This window comes from Nuphar pumila, chromosome 1, assembly GCF_984573655.1.
Source record: "Nuphar pumila chromosome 1, dmNupPumi1.hap1.1, whole genome shotgun sequence".
In the NCBI taxonomy this organism is placed as follows: domain Eukaryota; kingdom Viridiplantae; phylum Streptophyta; class Magnoliopsida; order Nymphaeales; family Nymphaeaceae; genus Nuphar; species Nuphar pumila.
In genome coordinates, this window is record NC_143249.1 from 38,554,731 (window position 1) to 38,576,333 (window position 21,603).

General features: G+C 39.0%; 2 protein-coding genes and 1 pseudogene across 2 annotated transcripts; 2 read left to right on the forward strand and 1 right to left on the reverse strand.

The window, feature by feature from the left end:
- The first annotated feature begins 8,388 nt into the window (after positions 1-8,388).
- Positions 8,389-9,591, forward strand: LOC149848736 (pentatricopeptide repeat-containing protein At2g13600 pseudogene; annotated as a pseudogene).
- A 67-nt stretch (positions 9,592-9,658) lies between these two features.
- LOC149848737 (pentatricopeptide repeat-containing protein DWY1, chloroplastic-like) lies at positions 9,659-10,033 on the forward strand. The gene has a single exon (XM_090005105.1). It carries the CDS (start codon positions 9,659-9,661, stop codon positions 10,031-10,033), a length of 375 nt encoding a protein of 124 aa, XP_089861231.1.
- A 97-nt stretch (positions 10,034-10,130) lies between these two features.
- On the reverse strand, positions 10,131-11,792 carry LOC149848738 (subtilisin-like protease SBT3). Its single transcript, XM_090005112.1, has 3 exons — positions 11,531-11,792; positions 10,963-11,411; positions 10,131-10,136 (listed from the first exon to the last, which is right to left on the reverse strand). The coding sequence occupies exons 1-3, from the start codon at positions 11,790-11,792 to the stop codon at positions 10,131-10,133; spliced, it is 717 nt and encodes a 238-aa protein (XP_089861238.1).
- Between the last annotated feature and the right edge of the window lie 9,811 nt (positions 11,793-21,603).

Sequence of the window (21,603 nt, forward strand, 5' to 3'; positions counted from 1 at the left end):
TGATCTCTACTCCTAGGTCGAGCTTGGAATGGTGTGAGCCAGGTAGGCACTTCTAGGTACTGTCCCAAATGGGCCCAGAAAGGGGCGTGAACTCAGAGGAGGAAAGAAAAAATGGGAAATTCGGGTTGAGATTCAGATCCAAAAGAGAGCCCCCTTTTGACTGGGCGTGGGCTAGGGGATTTATAGATTTTCTGGAGAGTTTTGAAATTCAAACAGGAGGTTATCTAGACCCTCCATGTGGTGCTATCTCAGAGAATGCCACCTTGGATTTTTTGAAATATAAAATGCAAATTTTGTAAATAAGACACCTCAGCAAAATTCAAATTTTTTTTAAAAGGAGTTGGGTTGATTTTCTCTGCAGGAGCTTCCCATGTGGTGCCACCTATGTGTGGGCCCACATTGGGATTTTATAAAATAAATAAAATAGAAAATCAAATTGTAAATTCTGGGTTTGTGCAACCTCAGTAGGGTGCCCCTTCTGGATTTGCTTTTGCTTGAAATTCAAAATTTGATTTTCTTGGAAGAATGAGAGATTGACAAGTGGCACCACCTCAGGGTGGCTTCACACTGACATGTGTCAGAGAGAAGGAGTAGAAGAAGGATATGGCACCACCTCAGGAGCATTTGAAAATTTGTGAACTTGCTTTTCCTAAAATCAAGCTGCAGAGCTATTTATGAGGAGAGCCTTTTTCAGAGATGGCGCCACCTCAAGGGGGGCGATTTTGCCTTTTTTGGATGGTTGCCTTTTTGCTTTTTCTAGAGGAAGGAGAGTTGGACATGTGGCACCACCTCAGGGTGGGGTGGCGCCACACTGACAAGTGTCAGCTGCAGGAGGAGGAATCTCAAATGGCGCCACCTCAGAGCTCATTTGAAATTCAAACTTGTTTGATTCTGGAGGAATGGGGGATGGCAATGTGGCACCACCTCAGAGTGGCCCCATAGTGCCATGTGGAAAGTGAGAGAGAAACAAAGGGAGTGGACATGTGACACGTGGCATAAAATAAAGATGATGACTGAAGACGCGTGGCGTCTCCTTAAAGAGGTCCCACACTGACGCATGTCAAAAAATAAAAAGGAGGAAGATGTAAGGAGGACAAGTGGCAGCTAACGGAGGTGCAAGGAGGAGGACATGTGGCGTCACCTCAGGGTGACCCCACACTGGCACATGGCAGAGAAATAAAATGGAAGGTGAGAGAAAGTGACATGTGGCGCCACTTCTGGGTGAACCCCACACTAACACATGGCAGATGATGGAAGGAGAGAGAAAGGGCCAAGTGGCGTCACCTCTGGGTGAATCCCACACTGACACATGGCAGAGGATGGAAGGAGAGAGAAAGGGACAAGTGGCGTCAATTTAGAGATAAGGCTCCTACATTTGAGGCTTTTGAATTTCTGCTTTTTCTGAAAGAGGACACATGTGGCGCCACCTCAGAGTTGCCTCACCTTGACAAATGGCAAAATGACAAGATGAGAGAGAATGAGACATGTGGTGTCACTTCAAGGTGATCCCACATCTAGCTCTTTATTGATTGAAAATTGGAATTGAAGGTAAAAGGTAAAACTAAAAAAAAATCTCTTTTTGGATTTTTTATAAAAACCTAGACTAACTAGCAGATAAGAAATAAACTTAGCCTAATTATGAAAATCTTGAAAAGAGGTGGCCCCTGCAGGGCGATTTTATAAGCGAATGATCTTTGAAATTGCTGACAAAAGGGTAAAATCTGAGATAAAATTGCTAAATTCAAAGCTTCATCACCTTCTTCAGTACAGAGCCGATCCAGTTGAAAAAATCCATATTAAAAACTATCCAGATCATTTTTTTGAGAAAATCTTTTGAGATTCAGAGTCCTGTGAGTAAAATGGGAAGAGTTGGCAATTTTGAAGACTTAGGGGGTTTTAAATCAATTTTGAAAAGTTAAAAACTCGAAATTGGATTGAGAGTTTTGAAAATCAAGAGTTCTGGACCTCGAAATGACATGTTGTGTCGTGCAGTGATATGAAATGCTCATGTGATGATATGCAATTGTGTCTCAGAGGATTTCATACTGCATAAAGAACTGGAGATTTCAATCTCTTGATGTGAATAAGACTTTGAGATTTTGTGACTGGAGATGATTCTGAGCAAAACAATAAGAAAATTTTGAGAATCGGGATAAACCTGTTGCCTCGCTCCTCGAGCCACCACCCGCTCAGGTTAAGGGTTACTTTCTGCGAGAGGTCACCTATTTTAAAAGCTGATTTAGTTTGAGCAATGAGACGCCCAAGATCATCCTTTTTCCAAGCTTTGGGGAACCTCCTTTCTTCCTTTCACAAACTCCTCTCAGATTTGTTCGTCCAAACTCCAAAGGTCCCATCATGGTTTCTTTGTTCGAGGATTTCGTATGGTTGTCCCTTTCAGGCTAAGGGATAAACCTATTGCCTCGCTCTTCGAGGTAGTATCCATTCAGGCTAAGGATTAAACCTGTTATCTCGCGCCTCGAGCTATCACCCATTCAGGTTAAGGGTCAAAGCCTGAACTTTCTGCGAGAGGTCACCTATTTTAAAAGTTGATTTAATCTCAGCAATGAGATGCCCAAAAACATCCATTTTCAAAGCTTCAGGGAATCCCATTTTTCTCCTTTCATAAACCCCTCTCAGATTTGTTCATCCAAACTCCGAAGGTCCCATCATGGTTCCTTAATTCAAGGATTTCGTATGGTCGTCCCTTTCAGGTTAAGGGTTAAGCCTAAACCTCGCTCCATGAGGTATCGTCCCTTTCAGGTTAAGGATTAAGCCTGAACCTTGTCTTTCCACGAGGTATCATCCGCTCAGGTTAGGGTTAAACCTGAATCTCTTTTCTAACGAGGCAGTTCTCCCAGTCTCATCATGGTTTTCTCCATCGTGGAATCCATGCCCTTCATATCCATCCAAGAAAGGATCATACTTGAGCTTCATCTCACGAGACATTTTTCCCAAAAATGTCCCATCAGAGTCCTCATGTATTCCTTTCCTATTCAGGTAAGGGTAGAACCTGAAAATTCATCTCGATATATCTTTGTTCCATCCAGGTTAAGGGCTAAACCTGAGTCATTCCAAAGGCTTATCTGGTCTAACCTATGAGACATGATCAGAATTCCTATTTTCACCATTTCAAGATCTTTATCCAAAGTCCCAACACAATTTCCTTATTTTGTTATCCAACTATCTTATTTTCGAGGATTTTGTCTTTTCAAAGCCATTCAGGATAAGGTTTTAAACCCTGAGAAATCATGTTTTCCAAAATAAATTCTTCCACACCCAGTTTAGATCGGTTGGCTGGGGCATTTTTCAAAATTTGGAGTGTTTTTTTTTTTGCCACTAAGCCCGACTTTCAACTGGCTTAGTAGCAAAGAGGGGCATTTGTGAACACCCCAAATTTTTTAAAATTTTATAAATATTCTCTTTTTGCCTTTGGCCTCCATTTTTGGAGTAAATTGAGTCAGTTTTATTCAAAATTTCAGTTTATTTCTCGAATTTTACTGGAATCAAATCCATTTTCTATATCTGGCTCAATTTTGGATCCGAATCTAGTGTCAAAACCTAAATTTAAGCCTTATTATCTAATTTTCAAATTAAAATTATAAAAATACCAAAACTTGTTTTTGAATGGCTCAGACAATCCATCCGGTATCTGTTTGGATCCACTTTCTATATTTCTTGATTAGAGGTCAAAACTCGAATATTTCTTCAAAAACCGGATCCAAACCCATTTTCTAAAGAAATTTCAAAAGATCAAACCCGAATTCTCAGAAAAACCCTTCCTTTGTAAATATTTTTTTTGAATTTTGCAAAATTAGTTTAAAATCCTTTAGTTTTAAGAGTTTTTATTTCAAAAACACAAAAAAATATAGAAAATATAAAGAAAAAGAACAAAAAAAAAGAAAAGAAAATACGAAAGAATGGTTTTAGAAACCCTTCTTTTGAAAATTGTCTTTGTTAAAACCCCTTTAGAAAAACCATTTGAAAATGATCGTCGTTTTGAAAATCTCTAAAAAGCAGAAGGAACCCTGTTGCAAAATTTGCAACGGCTTTTCCTTGGAAAACCGTCACAGGGGATCGAAGGGCGATCACCACTTCTCCTGCCTCTTCCTTCACAAATCACCCTTTGATCACCCTACTTCTCGATCCTTCTCTCCTTTCTCGATTCTTCTTCCCCTTTCTATATAAACAAACATCGATTACGTCTCAAACCTTTCGTTTTCACCCTTCCCCTCTCGATTCCTCTCCCTGAGATCGCTTTTCACCCCTCCACCCTGCCTTCTTCTTCTTTTTCTTCCTCTCTCTTTTTCTTCTTCTTCTGATTTCTCTGGTTCTCTCCCATTTGGCAGAAGGAAGCCGATCATCCTGGCAGCAAAACTACGGTAAGAGCCTCTCCCAATGCTCTTTTCTTCCCTTCTGTTTTCCCTCATAAATTTCTATCATTTTGTTCTTCCTTGTTTAAAATTAAGCATAATTGTAGAACTGATCTGTGCAAGACAGCATCGGCCTACTTATTGCTACATTAAAGGAATGATGAATTCCAACATTTTTTTTATTCATTCCTGCTATTTACATATGTTCGAATGTCGGCATTTTTTTCTTTTATTTATTATTTTCTTCTTGATTTCATAAGCCATATCTGTCATATTTGCATCCTAATGAACATGTTCAACACACCACTACCTAAAATATTTATATCTGATGATGTCTCGCAATGGCATCATCGATTTATCTGAGCATTGCATTTCCATATGGGTCTTGTTTCATTTCATTTTTCCCTTTTCCTTTTGATTTCTTGTTTATATTCTATTTTTTTTTTTGCTTCATTCTGATAGTTTGTTTTCACTTTCTTCTGTTCCTCTTCCTACATCGATTTCATGTTCTCAGTTTAAGCATCCATTATAGGTAATCTTTTATTTGCATTATCGATGTCCCATACCAATTTTGGTTTTTGATTTACAATTAATCTCCTATTTTCCATTACATTTGTATTTGTTTGAATCTTGTTTAGATCAATATTTCCCCTTTTCACGTGTATGTTTATCACAACATTCATAACTATGCTATCACCATCATTGGATAAGTTTGGTCAATTTATTGTAGTTTACTGCATGAACCATGTTGCACTGGATTCATTATTTGCACACTACCTGGACATCACCCCATCTGTCTATATTCCATATTGATTGACTGTCTGCATCTCACAGATCTATGTGTGTTTCCCTGTTACACTTCATCTCATTACCCGCCCTCCCCCCTATTTTTGGAATGCCATCTTTTACGGTTCATTGCATAACATGGTTAAACACGTTGCACCTTCTATTGTTACAGGAGAGCAAAGGAATGTCTCTTTGCCCACTCTTGATGCTTTAGTTGAGGGACCAGCGCCCCAATTAATATTGAAAGACATAAGTGGGAGCCTCTTAAAGGGTCAGATTCCTTTAAGAATCAGAAGAAATCAAGCAATAATCTAATCGAGCAATCACCTATGTTCAAATTCAATCTGCTTGGCCAGTTGAGGTTGTCGTAAATGGCGCACCAACTTTTATGTTTTTCAAGAGAGCTTCTCAAATCCACAGATGTTCTTCATCCTCAAAATGGTTCATCAACCCAAACTCTAGAGGCTAGGTTTAATGCTCCGAATCTTGCATATGAAAACCTTGGATAATATCCTGAACAATAGAAATCATACTTCAGGTTATACTCTTGTGGATTGCTTCTTTCTAGTTTGTTGGTTCTTGGACAACTCCCTCCATTTCTCACAGTGATGGGATCACTAAAAGTGTATTAATTTGTAGAGGCTCGGTTTTGTACAACCACTTAACCGACGTAGCTGAATCACTATCCTCCATGGTTGCTTTTCTCAATATCTACTACCTCTTCACTATAAATATATATATATATATATATATATATATATATATATATATATATATATATATATATATATATATATATATATATATATATATATATATATATATATATATATTTAGCACGTCTACTATCTCCCTGCTGCAGCTATTATCTTTCAGCATATCACAAATTATGTTCTGAAGGTCACACTTACCACCACTATTATTCATTCCATGCTTCATAACACTTTGTTTTTTTTCATTCTTTATTCATTATTATTATGTTTTGTTATTATGTTTTCTGATTTATAGCATGACATCTGTATTTGTCTTGTCTAATGCATATCATGCTTATTGCCCTCACACTCACCATTCTTATGCATATTACTGCCCAGCACATTACTTGTAAACCTTACAGAAGGGAGATTTTGAAATTCTTGAATTTGAAGATTTGGTGGTTTCACTAGAAGTTACAGTATAGAGTGGATTTGCTTTGAGCCTCTGAATTGTAATGTGTGGCATTCATTTACTCGAGAGGTTATGGGGAAACGTCACTTTCAGGAATGTGTTATTTGAAATGCCTACCGATATACAGATGATAATGAAATCATAAGGTTTGCTTGCACAGTGGCATAAAATCGTTTCATTCAAGCCAATTGCATGTGAGGTTAGCTCCCCCCCTATCAATATAAGATGGGTCAGGACCTTCTTGGAGTTTGCCTGCCTTCTTTTCCAATATTTACACTTGAATTTTACAATGGTGGGGATTCTTAAAGGTTAGCTTGCGCTCCTTTCTAATTCATATGATGCTCACTTTCTCTGTTTTAATTTTGGTAAAGTTGTTATTCAAGGCTATAAGAAGTTCGACTGGCATATTCTTATAATTCGTGGATTGCATCATAATAAGTGAGGTTTGTATATCTTTTCTTTTAGAATCTGCGATGGCTACGATCAAAGTCACAACTTGATGGGTTGAGTTTGCAGACTGTGTTCGCTCATCGAACTGGTATTTACATATAGTGCAGTATTTGGGCTCTTCCATCATATATTTCTGAACATTCCTGTAGTGTTAATACAACACGTATCACTAACATCACACCTAACATACAACCACCCATACCTCCACCTACCCCACAAACACCATTTCCCATAAGCTGTCTTCATTTACATACAACAGCTACTCACTACACTTCCATAGCATACACTCTGCTGCACACACCTTTTAAATGCACCATGTTCACTACTGCTATACCACATGTTGCATCCTACAACAAAAACCCCAACACTCACTCCACTGTGCACCACTCTGCACCTTCCAACATCATCATCATTTCACCTGTTAGCCGCCCCTTTCACACTTGCTGGAGCACCTGTGCACTCACACAAACCTTCACCATGTTGTACCCATGCCATCACCTTCTCATAACTACCACACAACCCATTGTTTCCTCTTTATCTACAGTATTCTCACCAACAACATCACCACTACTTACCTACCCTTACAACATCCATGCATAACACAACCCAACGACTACTTGCTGCATATTCACTGTACCCGATGTACCTTCACTGCATATCAGCAGCTCTTGCTGCGATTTTTATTCCACCACTGTATTTTACCTTTCACTGGCATTGTTGCATCATCATATAGTACTCTACACATCCCATTGCATATTACCTATTGTGTAAAACCAAGTAACAACAGTGTTAGAACTGCTACAACTCTCTGCATTTCCACCATACTGTATCACCTTCACTACCAACCATTCCACCCCTGTGCACTCACAGCACAACAGCCCTATGGGCTGCCGTGATTTTCTGTATTTTCATAGTATATCTCCTGCCATACCATTGCCCCACATCACTGATTGCACCCCCTTTGAAATTCCCATTCACCAACACCAACATCTTATCCTTCACTGCATCTACACAATCCCTTCACACTTATGTCATTTCACCTTTCTCAGTTACAACAACAATCTCTATCAGCATGAGTTATTAGTCTATAGTCTATTGAAGTCGTATATAATGTTCACATTCAGCAATAGTGTTACCACTTATACTTTAGAAACCTACATAGGATTTCATTTTTTTGGCCATAGCATACTTAACATAAATGTAGGATCACGTAGTGCTTAAGTTCATCATTTATTAGATCCCACACAAAGTATGTATTTGTAATATGCTGTATATATATTCCTACATCCCATATACTCTCTCTAGTTCATTTTATCACATCATATGATTTTTTTTTTTTATTTAAGCCTAGGATATGCCACATGTATCTTCCATTTAGCTTAAACATTGCATTCTTCCATTAGGATAGATACTTTCATGTATACCCCTAGTCTTAATACAATATTTTCGGTTCTTCTTATATATATTGCATTTGCTAGATGCTAACTTTGTTTTGCAGGGATACATGGAAATATTAATTCTTTCTCTTAGATTAAGATTTTATTTCAATTTTAATCCAAAGTTGTAATAGCTAGATATTAATGATTATCCGAAGGAAGCTCTGGAGTGTTTTATCGGGATGCAGCGGGCTGGTTTTCAGGCTAGCGAGTACACCCATGTTGGCATTCTCATGGCGTCCGGTCAATTGTCGGATTCACGACTAGGTATGCAGATTCACTGGGGGCTTCTTGCCGGAGGCATTGGTTCCAATGTGTTTGTTTGGAATTCCTTGCTTGATATGTACGGGAAATGTGGGGATGTTGATAGTGCCCGCCAAGTGTTTGATATGATGCCTGAGAGAAACATCGTGTCATGGAATGCGATGATCATTGCTTATCAACGAAACGGGCGCTATGCAAAATGCATTAATGCGGTTCGTAACATGAGGCTTTACGGATTGGAGCCTGATCAGATAACTTTGTCTAGTGTTCTTACTGCTTATGTAAAGGAAGGGTTGGTAGAAGATGCGCGGGGATTGCTTGATAAGATGCTTGGGAGAGACAAGGTCTGTTGGACGGCTATGATAGTCGGGTATGCGCAAAATGGGAAAGGAGAAGATGCTCTGGTCTTGTTCGTTCAGATGTTGCGGGAAGGCGTTCTGCCTGATAATTTTACCATGTCGAGTGTAATTAGGGCTTGTGCCAGTTTAGCCTCTCTGGATCTTGGAAATACGATTCATGCTCGAGCTTTAATGATTGGAATTGGGGCCTATGATTTGCTTGTATCGAGCGCACTTGTCGATATGTATGCAAAGTGTGGTGAAATCCCTGATGCATGGAATGTATTTGATAGCATGCCCATTAGGAATGTGGTTACATGGAATTCAATGATCATGGGCTTTGCACAGAATGGAAGGGATGCTGAGGCAATATTGCTTTATGAGAAAATGTTGCAAGAGAGCTGGAAACCTGATAATACTTCATTTGTGGGTGTTCTTTCTGCTTGCTGCCATGCTTGCCTTCTTGATGATGGTCGTAAGTACTTCAATTCCATAAGTGAAGTTCATGGGATGATGGCAACCACAGACCATTATGCCTGCATGATCAACCTGCTTGGCCGTTTCAACAAGCTAAGGGAAGCAGTAGAATTGATTGAAAACATGCCCAGTGAGCCCAATTATCTAATATGGTCCACATTATTGGCTTTGTGCCGGAGGTGCGGTAATCTTGAAATTGGAGAAATGGCAGCAAGGCATCTTTTCAAGTTGGATGGCTTTGATGCAGGGCCTTATATAATGCTGTCTAACATGTATGCTGCCGCTGGAAGATGTTGCAGCCATTAGGCTTCTCATGAAGGACAGGAACATCAAGAAATGCCCAGCTTATAGCTGGATTGAGATCAATAATAAGATGCACAAGTTCATCTCTGATGACAGAACACACCTGCAAACAGAGAAGATATACAATGAGTTGAAGAGGTTAATGGAGCAACTAGGCAAAGCTGGTTTTACTCACAATACAAGCTTTGTACTACACAATGTTGAGGAAACTGAGAAGCTGGAGTCCATTAGTTATCATAGCGAGAAGCTGGCTCTTGCATTTGGGTTAATCAGCAAACCTCCAGGGTCGGTTATTAGAATCATGAAGAACATTCGTGTTTCTGGTGACTGCCATTTATTCATGAAGTTTGTGTCTATTGCTGCAAATCAACATATTATTTTGAGAGATTCAAACCGATTCCATCATTTTATTGATGGAAAATGCTCTTGCAATGATCATTGGTGATGCAAGTCTTATAAATCTATAACTGAGAAATCCAAATCATGACGGAGTATTTTATTTGTTTCTTGGAGCTATTTATGTAGAGTTTCCTCCTTGAATCTCAAATCTAGAACATGAGCAACAGTTTCAAGTGGATGCCAGAGTCCAGCGTGTTGATCGATCCAATAATCCATGATATTGTGTTGTTGGAAGTAGGTCAGAAAAAATTGATTCAGAGGCCTTATTGGCAGAGCATTGTGACCCATTTGAATGTATACGATTCATTCTCGGTACCACAGGAACACTAAGTTTTTTTTTTCTTGGAAACTTTGGGCATCCCCAAATTCACTCAAGATGTGCCTCAAGTACAAAAATGTTAGGGATGAACAAATTGTAGGTTGATGGCCTTGGGGAGCCACATCCTAAGGTGAGCTTGCTGCACAGCATTTTCTGGTGGTTTGATAGCATTAAGAGGTGACAACCCTTGTCATTGGTTTTCAGATAACTCCTAAAGTCAGTTATTCCAAGGACTTATTCGAGATGAGGATGCTTCAAAAGTTTAATAACGGAATGGGAAGTGAAAGTCTATAGTGTGCAGCTGGTTGATTGATTCAAGGCCTTGGGAGCCATTTTTGGTTAGCAATGACCATGAATAAGGAATCAAATGCTAGAACATGTAACCCAATTCCTCATTCCTCAATGTGTGGGACTAGAAGTGGATTAACCTAATTAGTCCATTTACTGGAGAATATGTTCGATGTCTATGTGTTAAATTGTGGACATTCATGAAAAAAGAAGAAACAAAAGAAGGATGGATATTTGGAAACTATGGTACAACTTCTTGATACATAGAAGAGCATATAGTTAGAGATTCCAAGGATGAAGATAGCATGACATATACACATGCAACAATTGTCAAATAGGAGTTTTGCCGAGTGCTGTAATGAAGGTACCTTATGATTCCTGGGATCCAATACAGCTGCTGGACACTCAAAGTCTTTTGCTCTCACCACAATTGAGGAATTGGTCAGGAGTAAATCAGCTGCTCCTCGTGCACGAGAAACCACATATGTGTCGTGTACTGATGATTCATCAGCAAAGAATTCACATACAACAACCTTATTTCGCCCATTCTTAAGCGCTTCAGGGGAACTGCATTCGGCAGCAGCTTCACTGTAATACAGTGGCAACTCTTTCACTGATTTGTTACCAACATACAAGGATGAACCAATGAAGGAAACTCCATTTCCCAGAGTGACAATACCGGAGAATCTCCAATCTATGGTTGTAGCACCGACTGTTAGTATCCATGGTGCACTGTTGCTAATAGTCCTGGAATCATGTCCCCTGTTTCCAGCAGCTGCAGCATCTACAATACCTTTCTCAATTGCTGCAAATGATGCTATAGCAGTGGGGTCTTCATAGAGGTGAGATCACGTCCACGCCGTCGGCAATTGCTTGATCAATGCCCGCAAGCTTATCTGAATCAGTGAGTCCTTCCCAAATAACCTTATACATCGCCAATTGTGCTCGTGGAGCTATTCCTCTTGCAGTGCCTGCAGCATAACCAAAATACCGCGGGCATAATTGACAGCAGCAGTTGATACAATGTGTGTGCCGTGACCATCAGTATCTCTTGCAGAGTTGTGGTGTAATTGGGGTCCTCTGCTAATAGGCCCTTGTTGAAATAACGTGCTCCAATGAGCTTTCTGTTGCACATAGAGGCATTGAAGGCTGTACCAGCTTGGCACTGGCCCATCCACCTCTTCGGAATCTGCGGCATGCTGTCTTCTCTGAAACTCAAACTTTCAGGCCAAATGTCGGTGTCGATCACTCCGATAATGACATCTTCACCATACTTGGAAGCTGGATAGATCCCGAGACAGGATTCGGGCCCAAGTATTTATGTGTGTATGCGGTTTCCTTTGTGCCTTTAATATCAGGGAAAGCATGAACAAAACCAGGAGAGTTCTCAAGTAACTCAAGCTGAGATTTTGAGAGAACAGCACTAAAATCATTCATCACATTGCTGTAAGAATAAAGAAGGTTTGGTTGTGTTGCAGCAGATTTATCATCAGCAGCAGCAACAATGAAGCAAGGTGATGAAAGGAGAGAAGTGTACCAATGATGGTGGCTGCTGCTGGGGATGGCAGTGGAACTGGGCAGGGACAAGTTCTCTATCCCCACCCCATCTCAAAATCCTGCCCTCCATCCCCGCCGTCATCCTCACACTGGTTTTGATATTAACCTCCATCCCCGCCTTCATCTCCTTTTGATGTCCTCCATCTTCGGTTCAAACGGGGTAAAGCGGGTCCAGTCCCATTTCCTCTTGATCCATTGCCATCCTAAAGAAGGATTGGGGATGGAACTGGGTGGGGCAAGGCGGGAATCAGGACGGGAATGGGGCGGGAACTGCACAGGTTTTGATTTTAACCTCCATTCCTTCCTCTATTCCCGTTTCATGTCCTCCGTCCCTAGTCCAAACAGGCCAAGATGGGGCGGGGCCCGTTTCCCCAAGTCCACTGCCATCCCTAGCTGCTGCTACTGTAAATATAAGGAGAGAAATATTAAAATATGACATTTTAAACAAGTGTTTATTTTGAAAAATATGGGAGTGTTAACGCAACAAAATCACATTTTGCAGTTATTTATAATTTTGTACGTATTTTATACATTTATATATGACGATATTTTCTTGAGAATTTCATGAGAAAAACTGGAGACTTTTCTTGGCTGATATTTTCCCAAGTCGGAGATTTGTCAGCATGATTCTGATAAGTGATAATGGTGGGTCCAGGGTCCGTAGTCATAAAGAATCCATATCCAAAGTCTTGCTTTCTGTCCTTGGGTAAAGATAGGGCCGGCTCTCTTTGTAAGAAAAGAAAGAAGCAGATACTTTGGGAAGAGTAACAACTGAGTCAGCAAGAATCTGCATGGTGATTCTACAAGAGATCATGATCACGATAATTCTGGTAGATACTCCTCTGATTGTTCTAAAGAGGGAAATCCTATCAACACAACAAAGGCAAATGATCAAGATGTATCTAGAAATAGATCCTATAAACTATGAAACATTTGTATTAAGAGAATATATATAACAAGGCTAAACAAGTCTATCGGTATCTCTTAACGGATAGCATTCTCGTGGATGTAGGTGTATTATACATTGAACCACGTTAATTCCTGTTATCTTTCTTCTTCTTTGCTTACCTTTTCATGGTATTAGAGTAAGTCGATCAAATGGCTTCCTCTTCAACAAAAATTTTCTACCCATATAATTTGAATGTAGCAAACTTTGTGTCCATCAAGTTGACTCATTCGAACTTCTTGTTGTGTCAAACTCATATATTGGGACTCATTGAGAGTCAAGATATGGGAGGTTTTATCGACCGAGAAATACAAATGCCGTCAAAGTATCTTGCAGTCGATGGAGAAAATACTTCAGAAGACCTAAATCCAGATTTTCTTGCGTGGCGAAAATTTGATCGCCTACTACAGGGATGGATTACAAGGACGCTTGTTGAAGAAATTGTGGGGCTTGTTATTGGACAATAATCGTCTCGAGAGGTATGGAATACCATAACGAGTTATTTTGTCCATGAATCTCAAGAATAAGAAATGCTTCTTATGCAAAAATTACAAATGCATAAGAAAAGAAACAAGTCGGTCGATGAGTATACAAGAAATTTTAAGACTACATGTGATGAATTGGCTGCCATTGGCAAGCCTATCGCTGATCATTTCAAAGTTTTTTGGCTGTTGATCGATATTGGGAAGATTTATGAATCTTTTCGTACTACTATGCTCAAACCGTCGATGCCTTTGTATCTTGAAGTAGCTGCATTGCTCCAAAATCATAAGACCATGAGAAATTTGGATGAAGATGTCAGAACTCAAGTCGCCTTTGTCAGCCAGCGATTCTCTAATCAAAAGTTTAAAGGTAACAAAAATCAAAGTTTCAATCAAAACTTCAATTCTAAAGGGTGTGGTTTCCTTCAAGCTAGTCAAGGGACAACCTGGAACTCTGACAACGAAAACAAGAAGCCAAATCGAGAAAAAGGGGTCATCTGTCAAATTTGCAACAAAAATAATCATAGTGCTCCTAACTGCTGGCATAGATTCAATCAAACATTTCAACCCCAACAGGTTCCTCAATCACTTGCTGCCATTAAAGTCATCGGTAGTCAAGACCACCAGTGGTTTCCTAACATCGGGGCCTCAGCACATGTGACATCTAATCCAAGTAACTTCGATTCTCTCACTACATATTCTAGAATGGACAAAATTATGGTTGGCAACAAGCAAAAATTAGACATCACCCACGTCGGGAAAGCCACTATATCTAACGGCCAACAACATGTCACTTTGGATAATATGCTTGTTGTGCTGTAAATCAAGAAAAAAATGATTTTCGTTAGTCAACTTACATCCGATCTTTCGTATATTTTTGAGTTTTCGGCTAATGGGTTTGTTGTGAAGGACACGAAGACCAAACAAGTGGTGATCTCGGGGACCAGGTGTGATGATCTCTCTGCATTTGACCATAAAGGAATGCAGAAAGCGAACCAGATTCATGAAGTTTATTTTTCTTTCAGATTTCAGTTTGCTAATAGGGGTATATGGCATCAGTGACTTGGCCATATCCATCGTGAGATAGTTGATTTTCTTGCAAATAAAAAGGCAATTTGCATAAACGGGACTAGTTATAAGAATTTAATTTGCTCTAGTTGTCAGATGGCTAAAATGTGTCGCTTGCCCTATTTGCCTATTGATGAACATTGTGATCAGTTTCTTGGAAAAGTCCATTGTGATCTATAGGGACCAGCCCCAGTCACTTCGATTGACCGATTTTTATATTATGCTGTTTTCATTGATGCTGTTTATATGGTTTTACCCATTGCAACTCAAATCTGAACTCTTTCATGTTTTCACCATCTTTCACAAATTTATTGAAAATCAGTTTGATCGCAAAATTAAAAAGTTTCAAACCGATGAAGGAGGTGAGTTTAATAGTATCAAATTAAGGGATTATTTACACGACAACGGGATCCAACATCTCAAAGCTTGTCCTAAAACTCCTTCCCAAAATGGGATGGCTAAGCGTCGACATCGAACTATTGTCGAACTTGGCCTCGCCATGATGTTACATGCTAGTATACCATCTCAATTTTGGGTCGAGGCATTTTCCACAGCAGTTAGGCTCATTAATCGGCTTCCTACCCCTACACTACACATGCAGTCTCCTTTTGAACTTGTCTTTGGGAAAGCTCCAACGTACTCTTGCCTGTGCACCTTTGGGACTCGATGCTTTTCGTATTTTCGTGACTATGTGCAGCATAAGCTTCAACCCTGATCCTTGCCTTGTGTATTTATGGGATACAACTCCATACATAAAGGTTACAAATGCCTTTGCTCACCAACTGGGCACCTGTATATTTCCCGTCATGTTGTCTTTGATGAGGAAATCTTTCCCTACAAGCAACAGGTACGTTATTCTCCTCGGCTAGCATACACCAAGACGAGGTTAGTTTTCATGATTGGAGTGATTTGTTTTCACCGGGAGATCAGCCCCCTTCTAATGCTACCACTCCTTTCAACCCACATCATACTTGCTGTCATAATGATCCAGAGTCGTCATCTCCTGACCTTTATGCTTCGACCAGCCCTAGCGTGCTATGCCCTTTAGTTACCCATTCCAGCTCCTCGGATCTTAGAGCTCATGGTGAGCAAGGTGATGATCCTATCACTCACTCAGTTGCTCCTTCTCTACAGTCCACTACCACAGGAACCACCAGACATTCTATGATCACTCGAGCCAAAGTCGGGATTGTCAAACCCAACCCTAAATATTTTTTGGCCCTCACTGTCCCGCTTGAACCAAAAACTGTGAAACAGACCTTACAAGATCCCGGTTGGGTCTGCACCATGCAAGAAGAAATGCAAGCTCTTGATCATTGTCACACCTGGACATTAGTCCCTCGCCAACCAGATATGAATGTTGTGACTACTCGGTGGGTCTTTAAAACTAAGTTGAAAAGTGATGGCACGATTGAACGACTAAAAGTGTGCCTTGTGGCTCGAGGATACCATCAAGTGCATGGAGTCAATTTTTTGGAAACTTTTTTCCCGGTCATTAAGCCATCCACCATTCAGATTGTCTTAACATTGGCCCTCTCTAATAACTGGCCCATCAAGCAATTAGATGTCAAAAATGTGTTCCTTCATGAGATTTTGGATCAAATTGTGTTTATTGAGCAACCTACTGGGTTTGTGGATGCTGCCCGACCTCACCATGTTTTTCGCCTCCATCGAGCTCTTTATGACCTTTGACAAGCACCCCGGGCATGGTATGACCGGTTTGGCTCATATCTACTTTCTAAAGGATTTTTCTCTAGTGTTTCTAACTCATCCTTGTTTGTTTGCCATTCTTCTAGTGGCACCATTCTACTTCTGTTATATGTTGATGATATCATCTTAACGTGCAGTAATCCCTTGCTTCTTGACACTCTTATTAAAGATCTTAGTCATGAGTTTGCTATGAAGGATTTGGGGTATTTGCATCATTTTCTTGGAATTGAAGTTCTACATATTCTCGGGGGACTATTCCTTAATCAATGCAGATATGCTTACAACCTTTTAGAAAAGACTAATTTGCTCTCATGTAAGCCGACAGTGACACCCTTAATCACAAATTTCAAGGCTCCAATTGACGATGCTCCATTTTCAGATCCTATGTTATTTCGAAGCTTGATTGGCAGACTCCAATATCTTACTTTTACTAGACCAGATATCTCCTTCAGTGTTAATTTTCTTAGCCAGTTTATGCAATCTCCCAGAGATAGTCACTTTCAACTCACAAAGCGGTTACTCCGCTATATTCATGGGACTATTGATCTTGACATCAATCTTCTCTCTTAATCACAACTCCATCTCCATGCATTCTCGGATTTTGATTGGGCTGGGTGCCCCGAAATGCGCCGCTCTACCACTGATTTTGCTACTTTCATTGGCTCAAATTGTATCTCTTGGACTGCTAAGAAACAACCAACTGTTGCTCGATCTACTACAGAGGCGGAGTATCGTTCCATGGCTTCTGTGGCAGCTGAGTTAACATGGATCTCCTACATTCTTAAGGACATTGGGCTCTATCTTGTCGATCCCCCTGTGCTGTATTGTGATAACATGTTAGCTCTACAGGTTTCTATTAAACCTGTTTTTCACTCTCGCATGAAACATGTGGAACTCGACTACCACTTCTTACGGGAAAAGGTTGCTCTTGGCCTGCTTACTACTCAATTTGTACCGTCATCCTAGCAAGTCGCTGATATTTTCACTAAAGCATTGATAGGCTCGATCTTCACTCACTTGCAAGGCAAACTAGGGCTTTCCTTCCTGTCGCCCAGTTTGAGGGAGGATAACAACCGAGTCAGCAAGAATCTACATGGTGATTCTACAAGACATCATGATCACAATAATTCTGGTAGAGACTCCTCTGATTGTGCTAAAGAGGGAAATCTTATCAACACAGTAAAGGCAAATGATCAAGATGTATCTAGAAACAGGTCCTATAAACTAGGAAACAATTGTATTAAGAGAATATATATAACAAGGCTAAACAAGTCTATCGGTATCTCTTAACCGATAGCATTCTCGTGGATGTAGGCGTATCATACACTAAACCACGTTAATTCGTGTTGTCTTTCTTCTTCTTTGCTTACCTTTTCAGAGAGATCTTAAGAAAATGTGATTATTTTTAAAATCAAGTCTTTATAGGAATACACATCCAAGTGCTCTGAAAACCTACTTTGCAGATTCTATTGTCATCAATACTACCCTTGTTTTCTGACGGTTGGCTGAATTTGTAGGCTGAATTTGTAGATGCCATTTGATTTTTGAGTTCTCCTTGGTGTCAAGGTATTCAGAAGAAATGTCATGGTCACAAGGTGTGAGTCATTCCAATCAAGTTGTCGACCTATCACTCATACATGGGTCAAGTTCTGGGAAACAAGACGAAAAGCTTTTCGTTCGGATCAGCTCGGCTGGCGAGACATAGGTCTCAGCTTAAAACTTGAACTTGGCAAGCTGAGCTATGAGCCCGTTGGTTTAGGTAAATGAGGCGAGCACCAAATTTGGCAAGCTCAACTCTTAGAAGCTTGTTTTACATATATTATATATAATATACATATTTTATTTGTTTTATACATTTATCATATATATTATATGTATTTTTTATATGAAAAATGATTATGTTGTATGTAGGGGTGGCAATCGGGTCGGGTTGGCGGGTCGGCATACCTCAACACGAACCCGGCCCATTTATTAAACGGGTCGGCTGTGGCAAACACGAACTCGACCCATTTATTAAACGGGTAGCCCGACAAGACCCATTAACCTGTTTAATAAACGGGTTGGGTCGGGTAAACAGGTTGGTGGGTTAGCAGGCGGGTTGGAGGGTCGGGGTGGGGTAAACGGGTTGGCGGGTCAGGGTCAGGTAAACGGGTTGACCCACCCACCTAACCTGTTTATTAAATGGTTCAGCTAGGTTGGCGGGTTGGCATACCCCTAACACGAACCCGACCCGCTTAATAAACGGGTTAGGTGGGTCGACCCGTTTATGACACAAACTCGTTTATAGCCAAAATAGAACCCGCCTAAGAGGCGGGTTGGCGGGTGTGATCATCGCAAAAATTTTCCTCTCTTGTGGTTTCTCTCTCTTCCTTCTCTTTTCCTTTTCTAACCTCTATTTTTCTCCTTTTTGAAGGGAGAAAAGTAAAAGAAAGAAAAGAAAGAGAGAAGAGAAAAGAAAGAAAGAGAGAGAGAAGAGGAACTCTTTTGCGAGGTTTCACTTGACCTTAATTTAAAAATATTTAGCAAATAACTCGCCTCTGTTTTGAAAATATTTGCGGGAAAAATGGAGAGACGGGATTCGCTCGTCGGTACGAGGTTCGACCGTTCCTGGCGCCTTTACCAGAGGTAATCGAACCAAGGATCGAATTTATGCCTTTTTGCTTTGCCTAAATATCATCTAAGAATTTATCCTAAAGATCTAAATGCACAAAGAATCATGCTTGTGCAATGCAAGGATGTATGCTCTTTTGAAAAGAATGATTTGGAAATCTGAGATTTTTCTGAATATGAAGTGAATATGATAATGGAAATAAAGAAATAGTTGAATCTGACTTAGAATTTGAGATAGATCTGAAAGAATGATTTGAAACTGAGATAAAATGGAAAAGGAAGGAAATTTCAAAGTCAGAAGATGGACTTTGAACTTAGATTTAGGAGAAGAGATAAAATTTGAAATGGAATTGAATTTAAAATTTAAAATCAGGATGGATTTGAGAAATCCAAGTGGTAAAAGATAGAAAATGGATTTAGGAAATTCAGATGAGGTCTGAAAGTTGATTTTGGATTTGAAATCTGGACTTGGGAATGTAATTGGATTCTGGGTCCTAAAGTGGGATTGAATTTGAAGTCTGAGATCCAAAGTGGAATTGGATTCTGGATCCTAAAATGGAATTGGATCTGAAGCCTGAGATCCAAAGTGAAATCGGATTCTGGATCCTAAAATGGAATTGGATCTGAAGCCTGAGATCCAAAGTAGAATTGAGTTCTAGATCCTAGAATAGATTTGGATCTGAAGTCTGAGATCCAAAGTAGAATTGGATTCTGGGCCCTAAAATGGGTTTGGATCTGAAGTCTGAGATCCAAAAGTGGAGATTGTATTTAGAAATCTGGATCCAAGTTTATCTAACTTTGGATTTGGATTTCGAAAGTCCAAATGGTACTTCTGAAAATGGATCTGGGTTTTGAAAACCCAAATTGAATTTAAAAGTTAGGAAGGGTCAAGTTTTGAGATTCAGAATCAATCTCAAGTTTTTTTTGTTTTGAATTTGAAGATAAAAGATAAACTTGGTTTTGAATTTGAAGATGAATCAGAAATTTCAAGTTAATTTGAACTTTGAAATTTCATTTGAATTAGAATTTGAATCTTGGATACACAAATGAATTTTAAAGTTGAATTGGACTTCGAATTTAAAGTTAGAATCTGAAAATGATATTTGAATTTATAAGAGAAAAATTGATTTGAGAAGTGAAGAAGATATTTGAAGGAAATCACTTGGATTTATGAAAAAGAATTTTGAAAATATGATGCAATTATATCCTAAATGATGAATGAATTTAAAGAATTTTGAATTTGGATTTTAAAAATCGTATTTCATTCTTTACATGAATTGAAATAAGATTGAAAATATAATACATCCTTGACTATGGTCATTGAATGTATTATATAATAATCTATATTTAAATTCAGGTGAAGAATAAAACATATTTTTATGCTTTTATAGGGTTTAAAATGAAATTAACTCTCAATATACCCTCACTATGGCCATTGGTATATATTTTGAGCCAATTTTAGGTTAAACTCTAATAAAAGAAGGAAATATTTGAAAATATGATGGTTTTTGAAGAAGATCCAGTGTGGATCCAATGTTATTTTATAAAAGATAAAAATCTTAAGTTTTGTTTACATCCTGACTATGGCCATTGATGTAAATCATCAACTTAGGATTAATTACCTCTTATGAAATGGTGCACGTGCCATTCGTGTTGCCATTTGTGAGAATTTGAGAAATAAAGATGAAGATGCATGAAAACAAGCAATTCATGATATTTACAATGTTCATTCATTCTATCTAGAACAGAAAACGTAAATTCTCATTTAAGATCTAACTTATTACAATACTGAAAATTGAGATACAAATCCGAGAAATGGCCTTTTTCACATATTCCCTGCAAAACACTTAGTTAGTATGAAAATGGAAGAACATTGCACATATCAAACAGAGGTTAATGGCAAAATTGCTCATGTGCCAAGATATTTAGAATGTGAGAAGACAAGAGATGGAGTGTATGTATATACTTACATATATATATATATATATATATATATATATATATATATATATATATATATATATATATATATATACACGCATGCCAATATATATATATATATATATGTGTGTATATGTGTGTGTGTGTGTGTGTGTGTGTGTGTGTGCATATATTTACATATACACCTATGTATATATACCTATATATGCAGCATGTAGATAACATAGGTGGGTGAGTTCATACTAAGTGTGGCCATGGTAATGTTACAGGGGAGTGATAGAGGCAACAGGTGCTGGGAGTTTACTAAAAGTGGAATTAGAAGTTCTTTTATTTCCGAATGTAGGGGACCCTTTGCTGGTTTGTGAATCTTCCTCTTATAATCTTGAAATAAGTTTCCTGTGTAACCTCTTTTTAAGTTTTACCCAAACTTGATATTTCGACAATTTGAGAGTTTCCACTTATCATCTGAAGAAATTCTAGCAATAGGCTTCATCATATACATACTTATATATATATATATATATTGGGAATTTGAGCCAGATGCAGTGGGAACCAGTGAGCTGCTGGGAAAAGCAATTTCTACTAACGACAACTGTGTTATTGATTTTAAAAGGTAGAACAATTGCCTAAGCAGATGATTCTTAATAGGGCATGATTCTGGAAATGCTTTTAACCTTTTGCTTTTTCTCTCTCAG

Bases quoted from the DNA above. Each gene is read 5' to 3' on its own strand.
- LOC149848738 (XM_090005112.1), bottom strand. From the start codon at position 11,792: ATGCCGCAGATTCCGAAGAGGTGGATGGGCCAGTGCCAAGCTGGTACA. The intron at 11,412-11,530 runs GCGATGTATAAG...CCACTGCTATAG, and splicing joins TAGCTCCACGAGCACAATTG to CATCATTTGCAGCAATTGAG.
- LOC149848737 (XM_090005105.1), top strand. From the start codon at position 9,659: ATGCACAAGTTCATCTCTGATGACAGAACACACCTGCAAACAGAGAAG.